At 45.1% G+C, this 17,947-nt stretch overlaps 1 protein-coding gene across 1 annotated transcript in view; it reads right to left on the bottom strand.

Moving 5' to 3' along the window:
• The window catches only part of Brdt (bromodomain testis associated), a 51,017-nt gene extending 37,728 nt beyond the window's left edge, over window positions 1-13,289 (bottom strand). Inside the window, exons 1-3 of the mRNA XM_026785174.1 lie at window positions 13,250-13,289; window positions 2,029-2,268; window positions 125-262 (exon numbers count right to left, since the gene is read on the bottom strand). Coding sequence (XP_026640975.1) covers window positions 125-262; window positions 2,029-2,217 — 327 coding nt within the window. The 5' untranslated portion in view covers window positions 2,218-2,268; window positions 13,250-13,289. The remainder of the gene's footprint in view (window positions 1-124; window positions 263-2,028; window positions 2,269-13,249) is intronic.
• Between the last annotated feature and the right edge of the window lie 4,658 nt (window positions 13,290-17,947).

The following is a 17,947-nucleotide window of genomic DNA, read 5'->3' as shown; positions in this document are numbered from 1 at the left end:
CCCTCCCCTCCAAAAGAACACATCAAGTATTCCCAGTCAGGAATTGGAATATGAAATCATAATACTTATAAACGCTGTATACATAACAGAATAGACTAGGCAGTACAATGTCAAGTTTACATACCTTGTTGTATAAATAACAGTTGGAAAACATTGTATTGAAGTCTTCTATGCATTCAGAAGCCTTCACATAATACTTATTTTCCAGTCGCTTCTTAATTGTATTTAGATCCATTGGGGCTTTTATGATGCTGTAATAGTCCTATGGTTTGAAGAAGGTAATGGCGTTAGAATGAGGCTAGGGCATAGCTGGGTGGTAGGGAGCTCATCAACATGCACGAGCCTCTCGGCTCCATCCTCAGCACCATGATAAATCAACAACAGATTGGAGCTGTAGCTCGGTGGCAGGCATACTTTAGTGTGCCTGAGGCCTTGGCTCCAGTATGGTAAAATTACACCTAACTATTGACTCAACAATTCCTAAAACTGTAAATCTCTAGCACTACCTGGAAGCCAGAGCCTGGAGTCCTGGAAACCAAAGCTGGTTGTCACAATGTCACTTTTCAGAGGAAAGGCAGCACGGAGGTGCTGGCTCTAAGTAAGCATGCGGCCCCTGAGCTTGATCGCCTCTTGGTGCCTCAGGACCCACATGGTGGAGTGAGAGAAATGACTCCCCAAAGTTGTCCTTGCTGAATGTACATACACGCATGCGAGCAAACAATGAAGACATTTCAAAGACTGGCAAAGGCAAGATTTAAAACATTTATTTTTGAAAAATGTAAAGAGAATGGGGGGGCAGTATTTATAGACTGACGTGTCTGACGCCGGACTCCATCACAGGTTGCGCTGCTACTACATGACTAAAACCTTCAAGTGAAGCCCAAAGCTGAGTGGGACAGGCTGTACAAGCCAGACTCTGAGTAGTATAAATAAAGCCTTCTCAAGAGGTAGACTGGCGATCCCTCTTCTCAGAAAGCTGCTGTGACATGCTGCTAAAGAGTGAATGTCAGTGTCCACACATTAAGTTTCATTTTGAAAGTGGGCAGAACACTTAGGACAGTCTTCAGGGTGCTGAATAATCTGGATTAAGTTAAAACATTTTATGTGTCTGGGTGCTTTGCCTGCATGTGTGTCTGTGGAGCACGTGTGCCTGGTGCCTGCAGAGACCAGAAGAGAGAATTGGATTCCTGACATGCCCACTGCATACCCATCACTTCTCACTCCGTTCCCCGGACCACATAAAAAGGCAGCTGTGGCGGTGGTGCACATCTGTAATCTCAGTTCTCCCACGGGGAGGTGGAAGGCGGAGCTATGCTGGCTAGCCTGGCATGCACAGGACAGCGGCAAAAAGTTGGACGTTGTTTCCTACCCTGCAAGTGCCCATGCTTTTTAATAAGTCTTTACAATTCACAACTACTCCCTCCAAAGCTTACCTCTGGAGGGAAGTTATCAGTCTGGACTTCCCAGCATTCTCCAAGAAGGGCTTGAACAGGGTTAGAAGTTTCATTAAAGGAAAGTGTCAAGAGTTGCTTCTAGGAGAGCATCTTCCATGCCCCCACCCATCCCACAACTTCCCACAGGAGACCCCCTGTGCAGTTACGTGGGTGGGGTAGGGGCTCTGACACCTGCATCTCAGTGACTCTTCTCTCCTGTATGTCAAACATCTATCCCTAATGGGGGTGCTTTATACAAACAACATAGGCTGGAAAGGAAACCCTGTTCTATCTTAGTAGTGAGTTTGCTCCTTTCTGATCCACTTCTACTTTGCTTTGGGACTTCTAGAAGGTTCCCCTCCTGCCTAGATTCCCAGTACCTGAGGTCTGGGCCAATGAGATGGCTCAGCAGGCAACAGTGCTGTTCCTATGGGCACTGACAACTTGAGTTCAATCCCTGGAACCCAGGGTTGAAGGAGAGAGCTGGTACCCCCAAGTTATCATCTTACTTCCACATGTATCTTGAAATGAGCACACATGTGCGCACGCACAGAGGAACAAAGAATTAAAAATTAACATCTCATAAAATGCTCACAGGTAGCTTTAGTTTCACAGCGTCCACGGGCTGCTGGAAGGGCCAGGAGAACTGATGCTTCCAGAGAGCCTTCAGGACCACTTTCTGCAGGAACTGCAGCTGATTCGTCAGCCGCCCATTTTTCTTAGTGTTTATGAACTCTGGCGGAGGGGGGTTAACAATCGCTGTCTGTCGACTTGGCAGAGACATTCTCAACCACTTAAGATCCTGGTGTTTTAATGTTGTCTACAAGTACATGTCCTGAAAAAGAAAAAAAGAAAAACTGAGTACTTTAAAAATTGCTGTTTGTTAGAGTCCGAAGTACTTATTCAAGAGAAAGAGTGGTTTTGTTGCTTTGTTTTCAGGACTTTGGAGATGGCTCCGCTCTGTCTCTGAGGCTGGCCTAGAGCTCACTATGAAGGACACCACCATGCCAGGCTTGTGTTGCTGCTGCCGCCATTATCTGAGACCGGGTCTCATGTCATATCTTGTATGCCCTTCAGCTAAGCTTCCTGAGTATTAGGATTACAGGTGCAACAGTCACACACAGCTAAGACACGTTGATTCAAAACACATTATAGTTGTTTAAATGTTCATTTACAAACGTCTAGGCCAGGCAGTGGTGGTGCACAACTCTAGTCCCAGCACTCGGGAGGTAGAAGCAGGCAGATCTCTGTAAGTTTAAGGTCAGCCTGGTCTACATAGTGAGTTTCAGGCCACCCAAGGCTGCATAGTGAAATCCTGTCTCAAAAACAAAAGCATTCTCTGTTCTAAAAATCCCACCACATCTTAGGCCAAAATCAAAAAGGACAATTTTTTTTTAACAAATACTAACCTTTTTTATACAAACAGTATACATTGTTTCATTGTGTATGTTTTAGTCTTAGATGGTTTAAATTCCACACTTCACAGAATTTTTTCTGTTCTTCAAAAATATAAATTGAGGTCTTAGCAGGAAAAGTCTACAGATTCCTAATAAAAAGAAGTACCAGGAATGTTAAGTTTCCATTGGGCTATAGGGATTCTGTAATTGTTCATTGAATGTGGGGGAAATAAAAGATTTTTAGCTAATCCCCCCAAATTTTCTAACTAATTTATTTAAAATCCTAATTCAAATCAATACCCACAAGTTATCCTCTGGCTTTTACTACACATACACACACACACTCACCACCACCACCACCACCACCACCACCACCACCACCACCACCAACAACAACAACAACAACAACACCAACAACAACACCAACACCAACACCAACAACACCACCAACAACAACAACACCACCACCACCAACAACAACTAGCTCTAAAATCAATGCTTTGCCCAACAAGATGACTTAGCAGGTAAAGATACTCGCTGGCCTTGATGACATGGGTTTGACCCCTGAGTCCCACGCTGTGGGAGAGAACTCACTCTTGCTACGTGTCCTCTATGTCCACACATGGTCCACGGCACAAGCACACATATGGAGACACAGAATAAAGCCCCAAACATAGGGCCTGGGAGCAAACCTCAGTGGCGATACCTGGGCTTAGTCAGGGCAAGGCCCTGGTCCAAGCCTCAACACCAACAACAATAAAACTAAGAAAAGTGGAAAGCCAATGCATTGGGAAGAGAAACGCCAGGTGTTGAGATGCAGCTCTCTGGTGCACACTGTTATATCTAGGATGCTTAGGCTGTGTCATTGCTACACAGAGGGCAGATGCTGGGAACGTGCACGGCTCCCTGTGCACACAAGCACAAGGAGAAGTGGCTGTCCACTTCTAGACCTCTTAAAGCTAAGCCAAGAGTCACAGGCATGAAGTCAGCATTGGTTTGGCAGTGCTACCTCAGGATCATGCATCTTGCGGTAAATCCATCTTAAGTATTTAAGTCTTTAGTCCAATACTGATGCTTATATTCAGGCTTTTCTGGAAGCCAATCTCCAATGTTTTCATTTCACAGAACTCGAGTCCTAAATCCATTAAACAATCCCCACCTCACTGATTCTTACCTTCCCCACCCTTGGTATCCACTCCTGTCTGTGCTCCTTGGGTAGCTATGGTTACAGGTGCTCACTTTTATTTCTATGACACAGCGCTCTGGACACATGTGGATGCACACACTCTTATAATTACATATATGAGTGTGTGTGCATGTGCATGCGGAGCCCATCATTTCTCTTCTTTCACCACGAAGGCCCCAGGGATCATCAGACTTGGCAGCCAGCCTATTTTCCTGCTGAGCCACCTTTCAGACACATTAAACTTTTAAATATGTGACTTATTTTACTTAGTTCAAAATCCTCAAGGTTCATTCGTGCTTACAGAACATCAGATTTTTTTCCCTCTCTCTCCTTTGAAATAGGGGTCCTGCCACTTGCTCAACTATGTTCATAGCAGTGGTATTCCACATTGTGGGGGAGAACGTGGAAACTACCTAGGTGCCCCTCAACCAAGGAATGGGTAAAGAAAACGTGGTACATTTACACAATGGAGTACTACTCAGCTGTAAAAAAAGACCTCATGAAATTTGCAGGCAAATGTATGAACTAGAAAGCGGGAGCTCGTGGACTCTGACCAACAGTCAGGAAGGCCTGCATGGGACCGACCTAGGCTTTCAGCATGTATACGACAGTTGTGTAGCTTGGTCTCTTTGTAAGGCCTCCTAGTTGTGAGATCAGAACCTGCTCCTGGTGCTTAGCTGGCTTTTGGGAACCTATTCACCATGCCGGATTACCCGGTCCAGCCTTGATGAAGGGAGAGTTCGGTCCTGCCTCAGCTTGATTGTTCAATCTCATGGGAGGCCTGCCCCTCTCTGAATGGAGACAGGGTTAGATGGAGAAGGAGTGGATGGGGAGGTGGGAGGAAGGAAAGGGAAAAGAGGAGGGAGGGGAAAATGAGGATGGTATGGAAACCCCTCATGGAAGTTTCAGCTTCGTGAGACTGGGATCACAGATGTGTGCCAGCTGCCACCCCATACATACTTACTTTTTGTGGTGCTGTATGAACTTAGGGCAGTGTTCATGCTATGTAAGAATTCTACCACTGAGCTACATATGACCCCAGTCTCAGTTTTTGTTAAAGTTTGATTTTCATTTTTTTTATAAGCATGTGTGTGTGTTTGAGTATGTACCCATATAGTAGGTACCCTCAGAAGTCAGGAAGGCATTGCATGATAAGCCATTTGACATGGGTGCTTGGAATTGAACTCTGGAAGAGTAGCAAGCAGCAAAAACTCTTTTTGCTGTTGTTTTTGTTTTTTGAGATAGGGTTTCTCTGTGTAGTCCCAGCTATCTTGGAATGCACTCTGTAAACCAGGCTGACTCTGAACTCAAGAGATCTGCTGCCTCTGTGTGTGCCACCACTGCCCAGCTAAGAACTCTTAACCACTCAGCCATCTCTCTAGCCCCTCCTTCCTTTCAAAGCTGAGCTAGATTCCATTTTAGGTACCGCACTTTGCTTACCTTCATCCACTGGCATCAACAAGCTGCTTCCACTTCTGGAGCCTACACAGCACTCCCTGAACACACAAGTATTCTAAGACAGCTGTGCAGTGTTGCTGTGAACAGATAGGCAACCTTTCAAGCCTATGCTTCTTCCTCTTCTTTTCTTTTTTTTTAAAAAAAATGTATAACCAGAATGTAACAGTGGATTGTTAGATCACATGGCAATTGTCTTTTCTTTCTTTCTAGTCTAAGAATCAGTTTTAGTTTCTGCAGTTCCCATGCATTTCTGATGTACAGACAGGATGGAAGACCACCACACTGAACTGAATTATTTGAGGTCATTATCAATCTTAGTTTACTCCATCTCATAATTTTACTTCTCATGTTAAATGTAACGCTTCAAGCCTGGCATAGACACAGCATTATTTACTATGTATTGTTTATACATCATTCAGCTTCTTTCCTCGTGTTTAAAAAGCTTATCCAGGTGTTGTTTGCTTATTTACCTTGATGTACACTAATTTACTAGAGTAGAAATGTTCTTTTCTTTCCTTTTTTAGTTTTCTGGAAGCAGGGTCTCACTGTGTAGACCAAAGCATCCTCAAATTTGCAGAAAGCTTCCTGCTTCAGCATCCCAAATATAGAAATTACAGGATGTGCTGCCACACCTACCCGATCTGTTTTATTGAAACATTAGGGTTGCTTGACACTGCTGTTAAGATGTGGGTAGTGTGTATGTGTGTGTTTATTCCATGTATAAACCCAGAAGGGAGCAGCGTGTGTGTGTGTGTGTGTGTGTGTGTGTGTGTGTGTGTGTGTGTAAACCATGTATAAACCCAGAAGAGACATTACTAAATCACATGCAGCAATCCAACCTAAAAGATACCACCTGCTTTTCAAAACGGGCAAACCAGCCTCCAGCCACATCATCTGTGTGAGCCTCCTGTCTCCACATTAGCCATCTGAAGTGCCCGAGGCTAACGTGTGATGCTAATTGTTGTTACTCTGATGATCCATGATACGAGCCCCCTTTTATGTTACTGGTCACATGGCATTGTCTGTCAAGCACAATTGAGGAGCTGTGATGATATTCCTAGCAGGTCGTCTGTAACTATCTTCATGTATCTTCAACACAAACCTTTGTGGCTATGTACTGCAAATACCCTCTCCTAGGCTGTGGCTAACATAGTGTCCTCTTCTTTTTGGGTTTTGAGACAAGGTCTCATGTAGCCTAAACTCATGAAACTGAATATGATCTAGAACTCTTGATCCTACTGTTTTTACCTCCCAAGTGCTTGAATCACAGGGGGTGGGCGTTTCTGGGGGACACAAGGCCTTATGTATCCCAGCTTACCTCAGACTTACTCTATGGTCTAGGATGATTTGCAATTACTAGCCTTTTTGCCTTCTACCAATTGCCATTTCTTTCTTTTTTCCTTTTTCTTTTCTTTTTCTTTTCTTTACTCTAAAACTGTATGGAGTTGGAGACACGGCTCAGTGGAAGAGCACACACCTTGTATGTGAGATTCCGAGTTCGCTCCCCAGCAACATAGAGACACAAAATCCCAAATTGGCTGAAGATTGATACAGCACTGAAGGTGATCATATTATTGGCTACCTCCAAGTGCCTACATCTGGCTAGCGGCTGTACATTGGACAGTGCAGACACAGAACATTTATTATAAGAAACTGCAGGAGCTAGAGAGATTGCTCAGTGGTTAAGACCATGTACTGTTTCTCCAGAGGACCCAAGTTCAGTTCCTTGTACCAGTATTGGGTGGCTCACAACATAATTCCGGCTCCATGGCATCCAACATCCTCTTCTGGACTCTGTGGGCACCTGTACCCATGTTATATAGACACACACATGAATGGAAAATAAAATTTATATAGATACACATGAATAAAAAATAAAATAAAATTTAAAGCATACTTAAAAAGAAAGAAGCTTCAGGGACTGAGGCAATAGCTCAGTCAGTCCCTCACTGGAAAGATGCAGTGGTGGAAGGAGACTGTGAATCTCAGTGCTGGGGAAGTGAACGCAAGAGACTCCTGGGCTCTCTGTGCACTTGCTCCAGTGAGAGATCGTGTCTCAAAGAGGAGAGCATATGCAAGAATGACATCCAAGGTTGTCCTCTGATCTCCACATGCATGGGGAGACAGACAAAGACATGCACACTCATACACATACACACACACACCAAAGAGGAAAACACCTGCTGGCCAGCGAAGACAGATGGAAACACAAAGAAACCAAAAAACTTAAAGACAATCAAAGAGCTGCTAGAGTCGTTAACACCACCTCTAATCTTAAATTGCATGCATTACAGAGCTATAGAAATAAAAACAGCATGACACTGCCATTAAAACTGACACATAATTGGAATTGAATGGAATACTTAGACATAAGCCTACATACCTGTGAACCCCTGGATTTATTATAAAGAAGCCAGAAATACACACCGAGAAAAAGAGCATCTTCAACAAATAGTGCTGGTCAAGCTGGATGATTGCACGTAGAACCCAAATAGATCCTTTTTGTTTGTTTGTTTGTTTTTTCAAGACAGGGTTTATTGGTATAGCCTTTGTGTCCTAGAACTTGTCTCTAGCCCAGGATGGCCTTGAACTCACAGAGATGCCTCTGCCTCCCAAATTCTGGGATTAAAAGTGTGTGCCACCCCCCCCCAGCTCAAATAGATCCATATTTATCATCTCACACAAAATTCAACTCCAGATGGATCAATCAAGGACCTCAACATGAGGCCAGATACCCTGAATCTGGTAGACGAGAAAGTGGCCAATGGCTTTGACTCCTTGCCACAGAGAAGACTTCCTGAACAGAGCACCATTAGCGCAGGCATGAAGATCGACAACTAATAAATGGAAGCTCAAGAAACAGAGACGCTTCTGTGTGATAAAAGGCACCATCTTCAGACAGAGTGGCAGCCTACAGAGGGGGAAAGATTTTTATCAACTGCTACACATCTCACAGAGGGCTAATAACTAAAATTATATAAAGAACTAAAAACAATTGGACATCAAGGAAACAACCCAATAAAAAATGGGATACTGATCTAAACAGAATTCTCAAAAGATGAAACAAATGGCTGAGAAACACTTAAATGCTCAACATCCTTAGCCATCAGGCAAATGCAGTCAAAATGACCCTGAAATTGCATCTTACATGATCAACACCACAAATGGCAGCTCATGCAGGTGAGGGGATGTGCACGCATAGCTGGTCGAATGCAAACTTGTGCAGCCACTGTGGAAATCAGTGTTATGGTTCCTCAGGAGAACCAGCGACGCCAGTCTTTGGCATTATCCACAGGACTCCATCTACACCCTACTGCACAGACACTTACCCATGTTCATAACAGCCAGAAATTGGACACGGCCTACATGTCTGTCAATAGATAGATAAAAATATAGTATGTGTACACAATGGAATATTAACCAGCTGTTAAAATGAAATAATGAGATTCACAGGCAGATGGAAATAGCTAGAAAAAAAACTCATCCTGAGTGAGGTAGCCCAGACCCCAAAAGACAAATACGGTATGTACTCACTTGTAGGTGGACCTTGCTATTTGGCCTTCAGTAAGGCAGACACAATCCGTAACCACAGGTTAGATACAGAGTAAGATGCTATAGGGGAGGGATAGAGCTCCCTATGAAGGGGAACAGAATGCAGCTATGGACAGATGGTGGGAGGGGAGAACTCAGCCAGAAGGGGTCCTAGTGCTGAGAGGGAAGTAGACATGTGCCCTTACCTAACCAAGAAGCTATATTCAGTTAATAACCACCTGCAAAGGAAAATTCAGTTTTCTCCAAGGAGGTAAAACTCAAGCCACTCCTAAGCAGGCTCCAGCAGTAGACAGCCAACAAGAAACAAACTCAGCAGTACTTTTTTGGAGGGTTTTTAATCTCATAAATCTGGGCAATTTTTTTAACCTTGTGATCTTTTGCTTATATTTAATGTTTTTAAAAAGATTTATTTATTTATTATGTATAGTGTTCTGTCTGCATATATGCCTGCAGGCCAGAAGAGGGCACCAGATCTCATTACAGACAGTTGTGAGCCACCATGTGGTTGCCAGAAATTGAATCAGGACCTCTAGGAGAGCACTCTTATCCACTGAGCCATCTCTCCAGTCCCTGTGTTTTATAATCTTATTTTTATGAGTTGTCTGTGTGTGCCAATACATGTCTTCTAGCACTGTGTATGCAAATATGTGTTCTAGCACTGTGTGTGCAAATACATGTGTTCTAGCAGCTGTATGTGTTTCTTGTGCTTTGTTTTGACTCTTTTCCCCCCTGCTTGTTTCTTGTTCTATTTGGGTTTGTTTTTACTTATTTTATCTTTTACTATAATTCTATTATTATCATCATCATTATCTGATTTCTAATGAAAGTGAGAAAGGGTGTGGATTTGGGTGGGCAGGGAAGTAGGATCTGGGAGAAGTTAGGGGAGGCAAGCCTATAATTAGGATATATTGTATGAAAAAAAGCTATTTTCAATAAAATAAATAATATTTAAAATAACTTGTTCAGGAATCCTAGCCTAAGATATTAGACAAGGAAGGAAGGAAAAATGAAGGAAGAGAAGGAAGAAGGGAGAGAGGAAGAAAAGGCATCCATCCAAATTGAAAATAAAGATGTTAATTTTCACTGCAGATCATATAAGATGGCATATGTTAACTATGTTTTTTAAAAAGAAAAAAATCTTAAAGGCTCTACTCAAAATCTATCTGAACTAATAAATTCAGTAAAGTTGTAAAATAAAGATGATCAACACACAGGCAGGCGTGGTGGCTCATTTCTGTGTTTGGAAGGCAGAGGAAGGAAAGCTCATCCACCTTCAAGGCTAGCCTGGTCTGCATAGTTTGTTTTAGGCAAGGCCTGCAAGAGCTATACAATGAGATGGTGTACAAACCACTTTTAAATAATAATTAAAAACAAGCACACAGAAAAGCAGCTCTATGTCTATGCTCTAACAGAATATCCAGAAAGGAGAGCTAGGGCTCAGTGGGGAGAACACAGTTAACACATGCCAGACTGGGCTAAATCCCACCTCCAAATCCACACACATGGAAAATGGAAAGATGTCCCATCCCACACTCATGGACTGGACCAAGAGACCACAGTGGAAGGATAGGCATGGTGATAAAACACCAAACTGGCTGGAAAAAAGGTTCCTATTACACTAGTGAAGTACAGATTCAGTGCAATCCTTATGATACTTCAACACAGAAAAAAACTCTAAAACCAATGTAAACTACAAAAGGTAGCAAATGGCCACACGATGCACGAACAAGAGAACAAAGCAGTCTCTACCTCTCACAAAGCCACGGTCATAAACACACGTGTCTGGGCCTGGCCCGGAATTCCTGTGATCCAGTGTTCCAGCAGAGGCAAGGAGGCTCCAGGATTCATCCTTTGCTGCTCCCTGGGGTCAAAGCTAAACCAGCCCACGATAGCATTTCTACTCACCGCTCTTTATTTTTTATTTTTTTTATTTTTTATTTTTTTGGTTTTTTCGAGACAGGGTTTCTCTGTAGCTTTGGTGCCGGTCCCAGAACTAGCTCTTGTAGACCAGGCTGGCCTCGAACTCACAGAGATCCGCCTGCCTCTGCCTCCTGAGTGCTAGGATTAAAGGCGTGCGCCACCACCGCCCGGCTCTACTCACCGCTCTTGCACAGGACCTACGTCTGATTCCCAGCACCCCTGTCAGGCAGCTCACGGCCTCCTACCGCTCTACCTCTGGGGTATCGGATGGCTCCATGGGCGCACATAACCACACAAAGACAAACACACACATCATTAAAAATAATAAAGAAAAATCTTTACAAAAAGATATGGAGAAAATTTCATGTACATTAAAGTGAAAGAAATCAAGCCTATTAGTTTACACTACGTTGTAAGCCTGAAAATCCAGCTCTGGGGAGGTATCAAGAGTTCAAGGTCACCTTAAGCCTCAACGGCAAAGTTCCAATACCAGACTGAGTTACACTGAGCCTGTCTCAGATAAACAGAATTTCTAGCTGATAGTTTGAAGTTTTGATAGATGCTTGCTTTCTGCAGGTTATTCTGACATTTTGAAAATAATATAAAGCCTAAAATTTATATTTCTGAGAAAGAGAACCTTTGTATATTTCAAAGTCATCTCTGATGTATATAACACACTGTGCTCTAAAATACACACACAGCTTAAAGAAGCTCTCAGGATATAGACAGCAAAAAAAAAAAAAAATAAATAAAAATCCACTACTGTTTTGAGGGGAGACTCCAATAATTTCCCATTTCAAACAAGCTAGTAAGGAAGCCAAGGTAGGAATCTTGGCTATAGGCCAGGAATTTGCAGCCACTGTAGGTAGCAGAGTCAAATCCTGTCTCCTTTAAGGGGAGGTGGCTGAGGACTAAAGATGCATAGTGCAGTGGTAAAATATTTGCCTAGCAAATATAAGGTTTGTTCCTAAGCCCTAGGAAAACAACAGGAATCAACCAAATAACCAACCCCCCCCCACAAACTACCCAATTTCTTGTTTGTTCCTTTATTTTATTTTATTTTATTTTTTTGTTTGTTTGTTTTTTCGAGACAGGGTTTCTCTGTGGCTTTGAAGCCTGTCCTGGAACTAGCTCTGTAGACCAGGCTGGTCTCGAACTCACAGAGATCCGCCTGCCTCTGCCTCCCGAGTGCTGGGATTAAAGGCGTGCGCCACCATCGCCCGGCTTTGTTTGTTCCTTTATAAAACACTTTTTAAGATTGCCAACTATGATCTGCACTGCACATCAGTCTCATGGAATTGATCCTATGGAAGAATGAAAAATAACTTACCATATCTTAAGCCTGTTTTAAATTAGTTGAATTTATTGAGACTTTGAAGATGATTTATAGAACAATTTCTAACCATCCTAAGTGGCCCAGGTCTTTCTGCTGGGGGAATATTGGGTGAGTTTTATAGAACTTGTGCACATTGGGAATCAATGCCTAGAAAGAAGGAACTTGCATTTTGAATCCCAGGTGGCTCTAGGCTCTGATGGGACAAAGCCCCCACCTGACACTGATGAGCTCTTACCCCAGCACTAAGTCCTGCTTCCCCAAAGGAGCAGCCTCTCGCATGCCAGACCTGCATTCGGTCACCAGCAGCCAGGGTGCGCGACAAGCCCAGTCTCAGAGACAGTAATTCCTCCAGAGTTATCTCAGGTCTCAGATAGGTGACGTCTCGGCGGGCACCCAGTCTTCCCTTCGTCCCTTCAGGGTGAGGAAACTTCCTGTCTGATAACTCTAGTCTGCTGGGTGTGTGGCCCAGGATACCTAGTTAAAATGTGGAGATTTCCAGCTGGGCGTGGTAGTGCACACCTCTAATCCCAGCACACCAAGGAGGATCTCTGTGAGTTCAAGGCCAACCTGGTCTACAAAGTGAGTTCCAGGGAAAAGAAAAATGAAGAACTTTGTGAAATCTTAAGACCAGCAATAATGCCAACATTTGGAGGCTGAAGCAGGACCCCCCCCAGCAATAATGCCAACATTCGGAGGCTGAGCAGGACCCCCCCCCCAAGAGTTTGAAGCCAGTCTGAACTACATGACAGACCTGTCTCAGATCAAAGCAAACTTCTTCCCTTCGAGACACAATGATTAGAGGGTTATGATATCATCATTGTTTCTTCATAACCAGGAATCAAAGCACCACGAATTATCCTTGGAGCCTCAGCATTTGCTCAGGCACCCCAAATCTCCACTGTCTGTATTGTGTGCCTCAGGCCTGGCTTCCTCTGCCTTCCTTACAGCTCCCTATGCTAACACTCACCACGGTTAGTTGTTAAGTCCAACAGACTCCTGCTGTATCTGACCTGACCTGAGGTCTCAGCAGTGTTGGTCACTAGAGTATTATTGTGACACGCCTAACTCTTCTCCGGTTCCCAGGACACCGTCTTCCAAATTCTATCTGTTCATTTGTTCACTTTCAAGGATGCCAAAGTGTGGGAACTGAGGTTGCAGACCCCTTTCAGGCCCTTGTGAACAGGTAATTATCATTCGGCAGATGTAATTAGTACTTTGACGGGGTGATGATGGGGCGGCAGGGAAACAAAAAGGCACATGGGTGTGCACACTCTCGCTCACACATTTTTTTTTTAAAACTCTTGCCTTGTCAGGCACTGTGGCAAACTGTAATCCTGTACTGGTGAGGAAAGACAAGGCCAGTCTGGGCTACCCATCCAAGCCAGTATCCATGCTTTGAAATCACTTCAACATCAGAGCTACCTGCTCTTCAAGATGGAGCTGAGCTGTCTTTTGTGAGAAGCCTCCCTCGCTCCTTTTCACCTGCTCTGTCTCATCGCTCCACAGACACCCTGCCCACGCACAGGCCCGTGCCCGGAGATGGAACACACCCACACCACACAGCAGACGGGTCCATTCCAGGGACTTAACGGGGTAGGACATGAACCAGGGACGGGGATCCCTGTGTTCACAGTCCACACACAGAACTGACACAACAAAGGCCCTCCCCAAACTACAGAACAGGGAATGGCCGACACCCCAACCATGAAGAAACCTAGAAAACCGTTATACAGTGGGCTTAGCCACAACCCCCTTCCAGACCCCGCCTCGGAAGGCTAAGTACGACAAGAGAAAAGGAACGCAAAAAGTGGTCCTTCGTGACCGCAAGCTCGCAGCTGGTCAAGACCGAAGGGGGGCGGCTCCCAGCTCGTCGGGGCTGCAGGCGGGCACGCACTTGGTGGGGCAATGGCCTCCAACTGCCCACCCTGCGGCCCAGCGCCCTTGGGGGAGGGGAGAGGGAAAAACCGTTATTCTCACCCAAAGGGCCGCCAGGGGCGCAGCCCAGGGCAGGGCGTCCGGAGCGGGGTAGAGTACCTCTAGGAAAGGGGCCTCATCCGCTCGGCCTCTCGGTTCGCACTACAGGAAGCCGTGCGCGGCAGGCGCTCCTGGTTCCCCACCGGTGGCCGCCAGCTCTGTCCGGATGGCGGCTGTCAGCAGCCGGCCACTGGCGCCTTTATGGGACTCAGCCGCGAGCGGCCCGCTGATTGGCCGGAGCTTGTCACGTGACCAGGCCTGCGCCTCACACCCTGCATAGGTGTGAGCCTTGTCTCCGGCAGGTGAGGCTCGGGTAGCTTGCGTTTAGCTCCGACCGCCACACCCCAAGGAAGTTGCTTGTTTGACTGGTTTAGGTTTTGCATTTATTATTTATTTGTTTATCCGGAGGTGGTCTCAGCCCGGGGTGACTTTGACTGCTCCATGGACTGGCTTAAAGGCAGGCGTGTACTGCTCGTCCAGTTCCGAGGCCTTTATTGTGCTGTTTCAAATGGAGATGGTAGTTGTATTATGTTTTTATTAATCACTTATGCGTTTGTCCGCGCAGAGGACAGCCTGCAGGATCAGTTCTTAGTTCTCCCCGTGTTGTTACTTTGAGCGTTCATGAGTTTAGTCTGACGGCATTTCTGTCCTTTTCTCTAGCCCTCTGCATAGCACCGGTCTCTAGTCTCAGAAGTAGACAATAGATTGCGGCTGTGGCCACACTCAATGTTTCCTTTTTCTTTTTTTTTTCCTTTTGAGACAGGGATCCCTGTGTAGCCCTGGCTATCCAGGAACTTACTTTTTTTCTTTTCTTTTTTTTTGTACACTAGGCTGGCTTCAAACTCACAGGGATCCGCCTGTCTGTCCTCTTGAATGCTGGGGTTAAGGGTGTGCACCACCACACCCAGCACACTCACTGGTTTAAAAATGCCACTTATCAGACGGGCGGTGGTGGGGCAGGCCTTAAAATCCAGCACTTGGGAGGCAGAGGCAGGTGGATCTCCATGAGTTCATGGCCAGCCTGGTCTACAAGAGGTAGTTCCAGGACAGGTTTCAAAGCTACAGAGCTGCACAAAGTGATTTAGGATTTTTTTTTTTAATTTTTCGAGACAGGGTTTCTCCGTAGCTTTTTTTGGTTCCTGTCCTGGAACTAGCTCTTGTAGACAAGGCTGTCTTCGAACTCACAAAGATCCACCTGCCTCTGCCTCCCAAGTGCTGGGATTAAAGGCGAACGCCACCACCGCCCAGCGTGATTTAGGATTTTGATTTAGGTATTTTACCTCCTGCAAGCTCGTGGACACTTTAAACATACCTAAGCTTAATGATGTGTTTAGCATAGTAACTTTTTTTTTTTTAAATCTAATTGTAATGTATCCATTTGTTGTTTTGAGACAGGGTCTCACTGCAGTCCTGGGTGACCAGGCTATGTAGACCAGGCTGGCATCAACTCAGAGATCTTCCTAAATGCTGGCATTAAAGGTGTGCGCCTCAGGCCTGCCTCTGAATTCACCGTCCTAGACTCACCAAGGAAAAAGAAGGGAGGTCAGAGCAGCTGCATGGCCTTGACTTGATGAGAAACACAGCTGTGTCCTTAGCTGCTCGGCACTGTGGAGGAGATTCCTCAAGACCAGGTATTCACAGGGAAGAGCACAGCCCACTAGAAGCTGCAGGTCACACACAACTGTCACCTGGGAAGGCTCTTCTCTCCAAAACGCTGACAATGGCTTACTTCAAACAGAACTAGAAATCCCTCCATTTTCAAGTAAAATTGTTCAGAGCCCAGAATGGTGGCGCACACCTTTAATCCCAGTACTCAGGAGGCAGGGCTGGTAGAGCTCTCAAATTCAAGACTAGCCTCATCTCCAGAGTGAGTTCCAGGACAGCGTCACAAACCTCAGACATTGCAGGAAATTATAGAGAACGTATCCTTGAAACTACTGTGGCCTAGGTTTTCAAGTCCTCAGAAGGCACAACCCCCACATTTCCCCACATTTCTGTAATCCCAGCCTGGGCTACTAAAGTGAGGTCCTATCTCACGTGGAGAGAGAGAGAGCAGGCACTAAGGTGTCAAGGAAAGCAAACAGGAGCGTCTGTCTGTCTGACCATCTGAATTCCTGGGGGTTGAGAGCAAGCCTCGCCTCCTGAATGAATGTGGAAGAACAAGCTTTGGTGACTGACTTGTTCATTTCATTTCTTTCTTTTTTCTTTGTTTCTTGTTTGTTTGAGGTGGGGTCTGAGTGTGTAGCCCAGGCTAGCCTTCAGCTATAACTGCTCCTTCCTCAGCCTCTTGAATACACTGAGGACTACTTGGTGGGATTCTTTGTTTTGTTTTGTTTTGTTTTGTTTTGTTTTGAGACAGGGTTTCTCTGTATATCTCTGGCTGTCCTGGCACTAGCTCTGTAGACCAGGCTGGCCTTGAACTCACAGAGATCTGCCTGTCTCTGCCTCCCCAGTGCTGGGATTAAAGGCGTGTGCTGCTACCTCCCGGCTTGGTGGGGTTCTTAATTGCCATCTCAAATTTATAACTTAACAATTCCTAACCCACCCTTGGGGTCAGTAATCTACCAATTTTATCACATTTTAATTTTTGAACGTAATTTGAGTGTGCATGTGTGTGCTTCCAGACAAAACCATACACGGGTCACTGTAGTGTACAAGGTAACATATTTCCATGAAAAAGGAATGTGTGCTTAGCCAGGTGGTGGTGGCACACGCCTTTAATCCCAGCACTCAGGAGGCAGAGGCAGGCAGATCTCTGTGAGTTTGAGGCCAGCCTGGTCTACAAAGCAAGTTCCAGAACAACTAAGGCTGTTTCATAGAGAAACCCTGTCTCAAAAAACTGAGAGAGAAAGGGACTTAGAGACATGCTGTTTTCTTAAAAGTTTAAACCATTTGTTCCTCTGGAGCCATTTTCTCCCAGCATCCTCTCAAACTCGGCTGTCAGGTTACTTAGTGTTTATTTCGCTGGAGAATTGCTCAGTTATTGGATTACTCCACTTCTTAAAGCCCACCGGCTGGGGCCGCCAAGATTGCTTGGAAGGAAAAGGTGCTTGGTGCCATACTGGAAGACCTGAATCTTCCTACAGGATGGAAGAAAAACAACTTCCTGTCTCCCGACCTCCATGCACAAGAACATACACATGCGCTTGAAATAAATAAATGTTCAAAGCCACAACCCTGCAGCTGTGGCCCGTCTTACACAAAGACCCAACGTCAAATTTGAACTCCTCCGTGGAGCCACAAGGAGCTGGGTCCCCATCACCTCTAGGGCTCTGCCACTCCTCACACTCCTCCCCTTACTCCTCCCGCCTCTTTTCTGCAGTGTGATCGCATCAAACACTCCCCACCTCAGGCTTCCTGTGGAGAGCTGTCCCCCGAATAGCATCAGAAATGGAGCATGTATCTCTTGCCTGGTCATTTTTGTTTGTTTTGTTTTGATACTGAGTCTCAGATAGCTTAGGCTAGCCTCTGACTTATTATATGGTCAAGGGTTACTTTAAACTTCTGATCATTCTGGCAGGAATTCATTTCTCGGTTTTATGCCCTGCTGGGCTGTGGCCAGGGCTTTGTGCATGCTGGAAAAGTTTTCTCCTACCCAACTGTTCCCCCCATCACTGGCGAATCTTGTATTCATCTGTTTGCTGTGTTTCCCCTCTGATATCTTTTTTTTTTTTTTTTTTTTTTTTTTTTT

This window comes from Microtus ochrogaster, linkage group LG1, assembly GCF_000317375.1.
Source record: "Microtus ochrogaster isolate Prairie Vole_2 linkage group LG1, MicOch1.0, whole genome shotgun sequence".
In the NCBI taxonomy this organism is placed as follows: Eukaryota; Metazoa; Chordata; class Mammalia; order Rodentia; family Cricetidae; genus Microtus; species Microtus ochrogaster.
The sequence above is the reverse complement of the archived record's forward strand: the minus strand, read 5'-3'. Positions and strand labels throughout refer to the sequence as shown.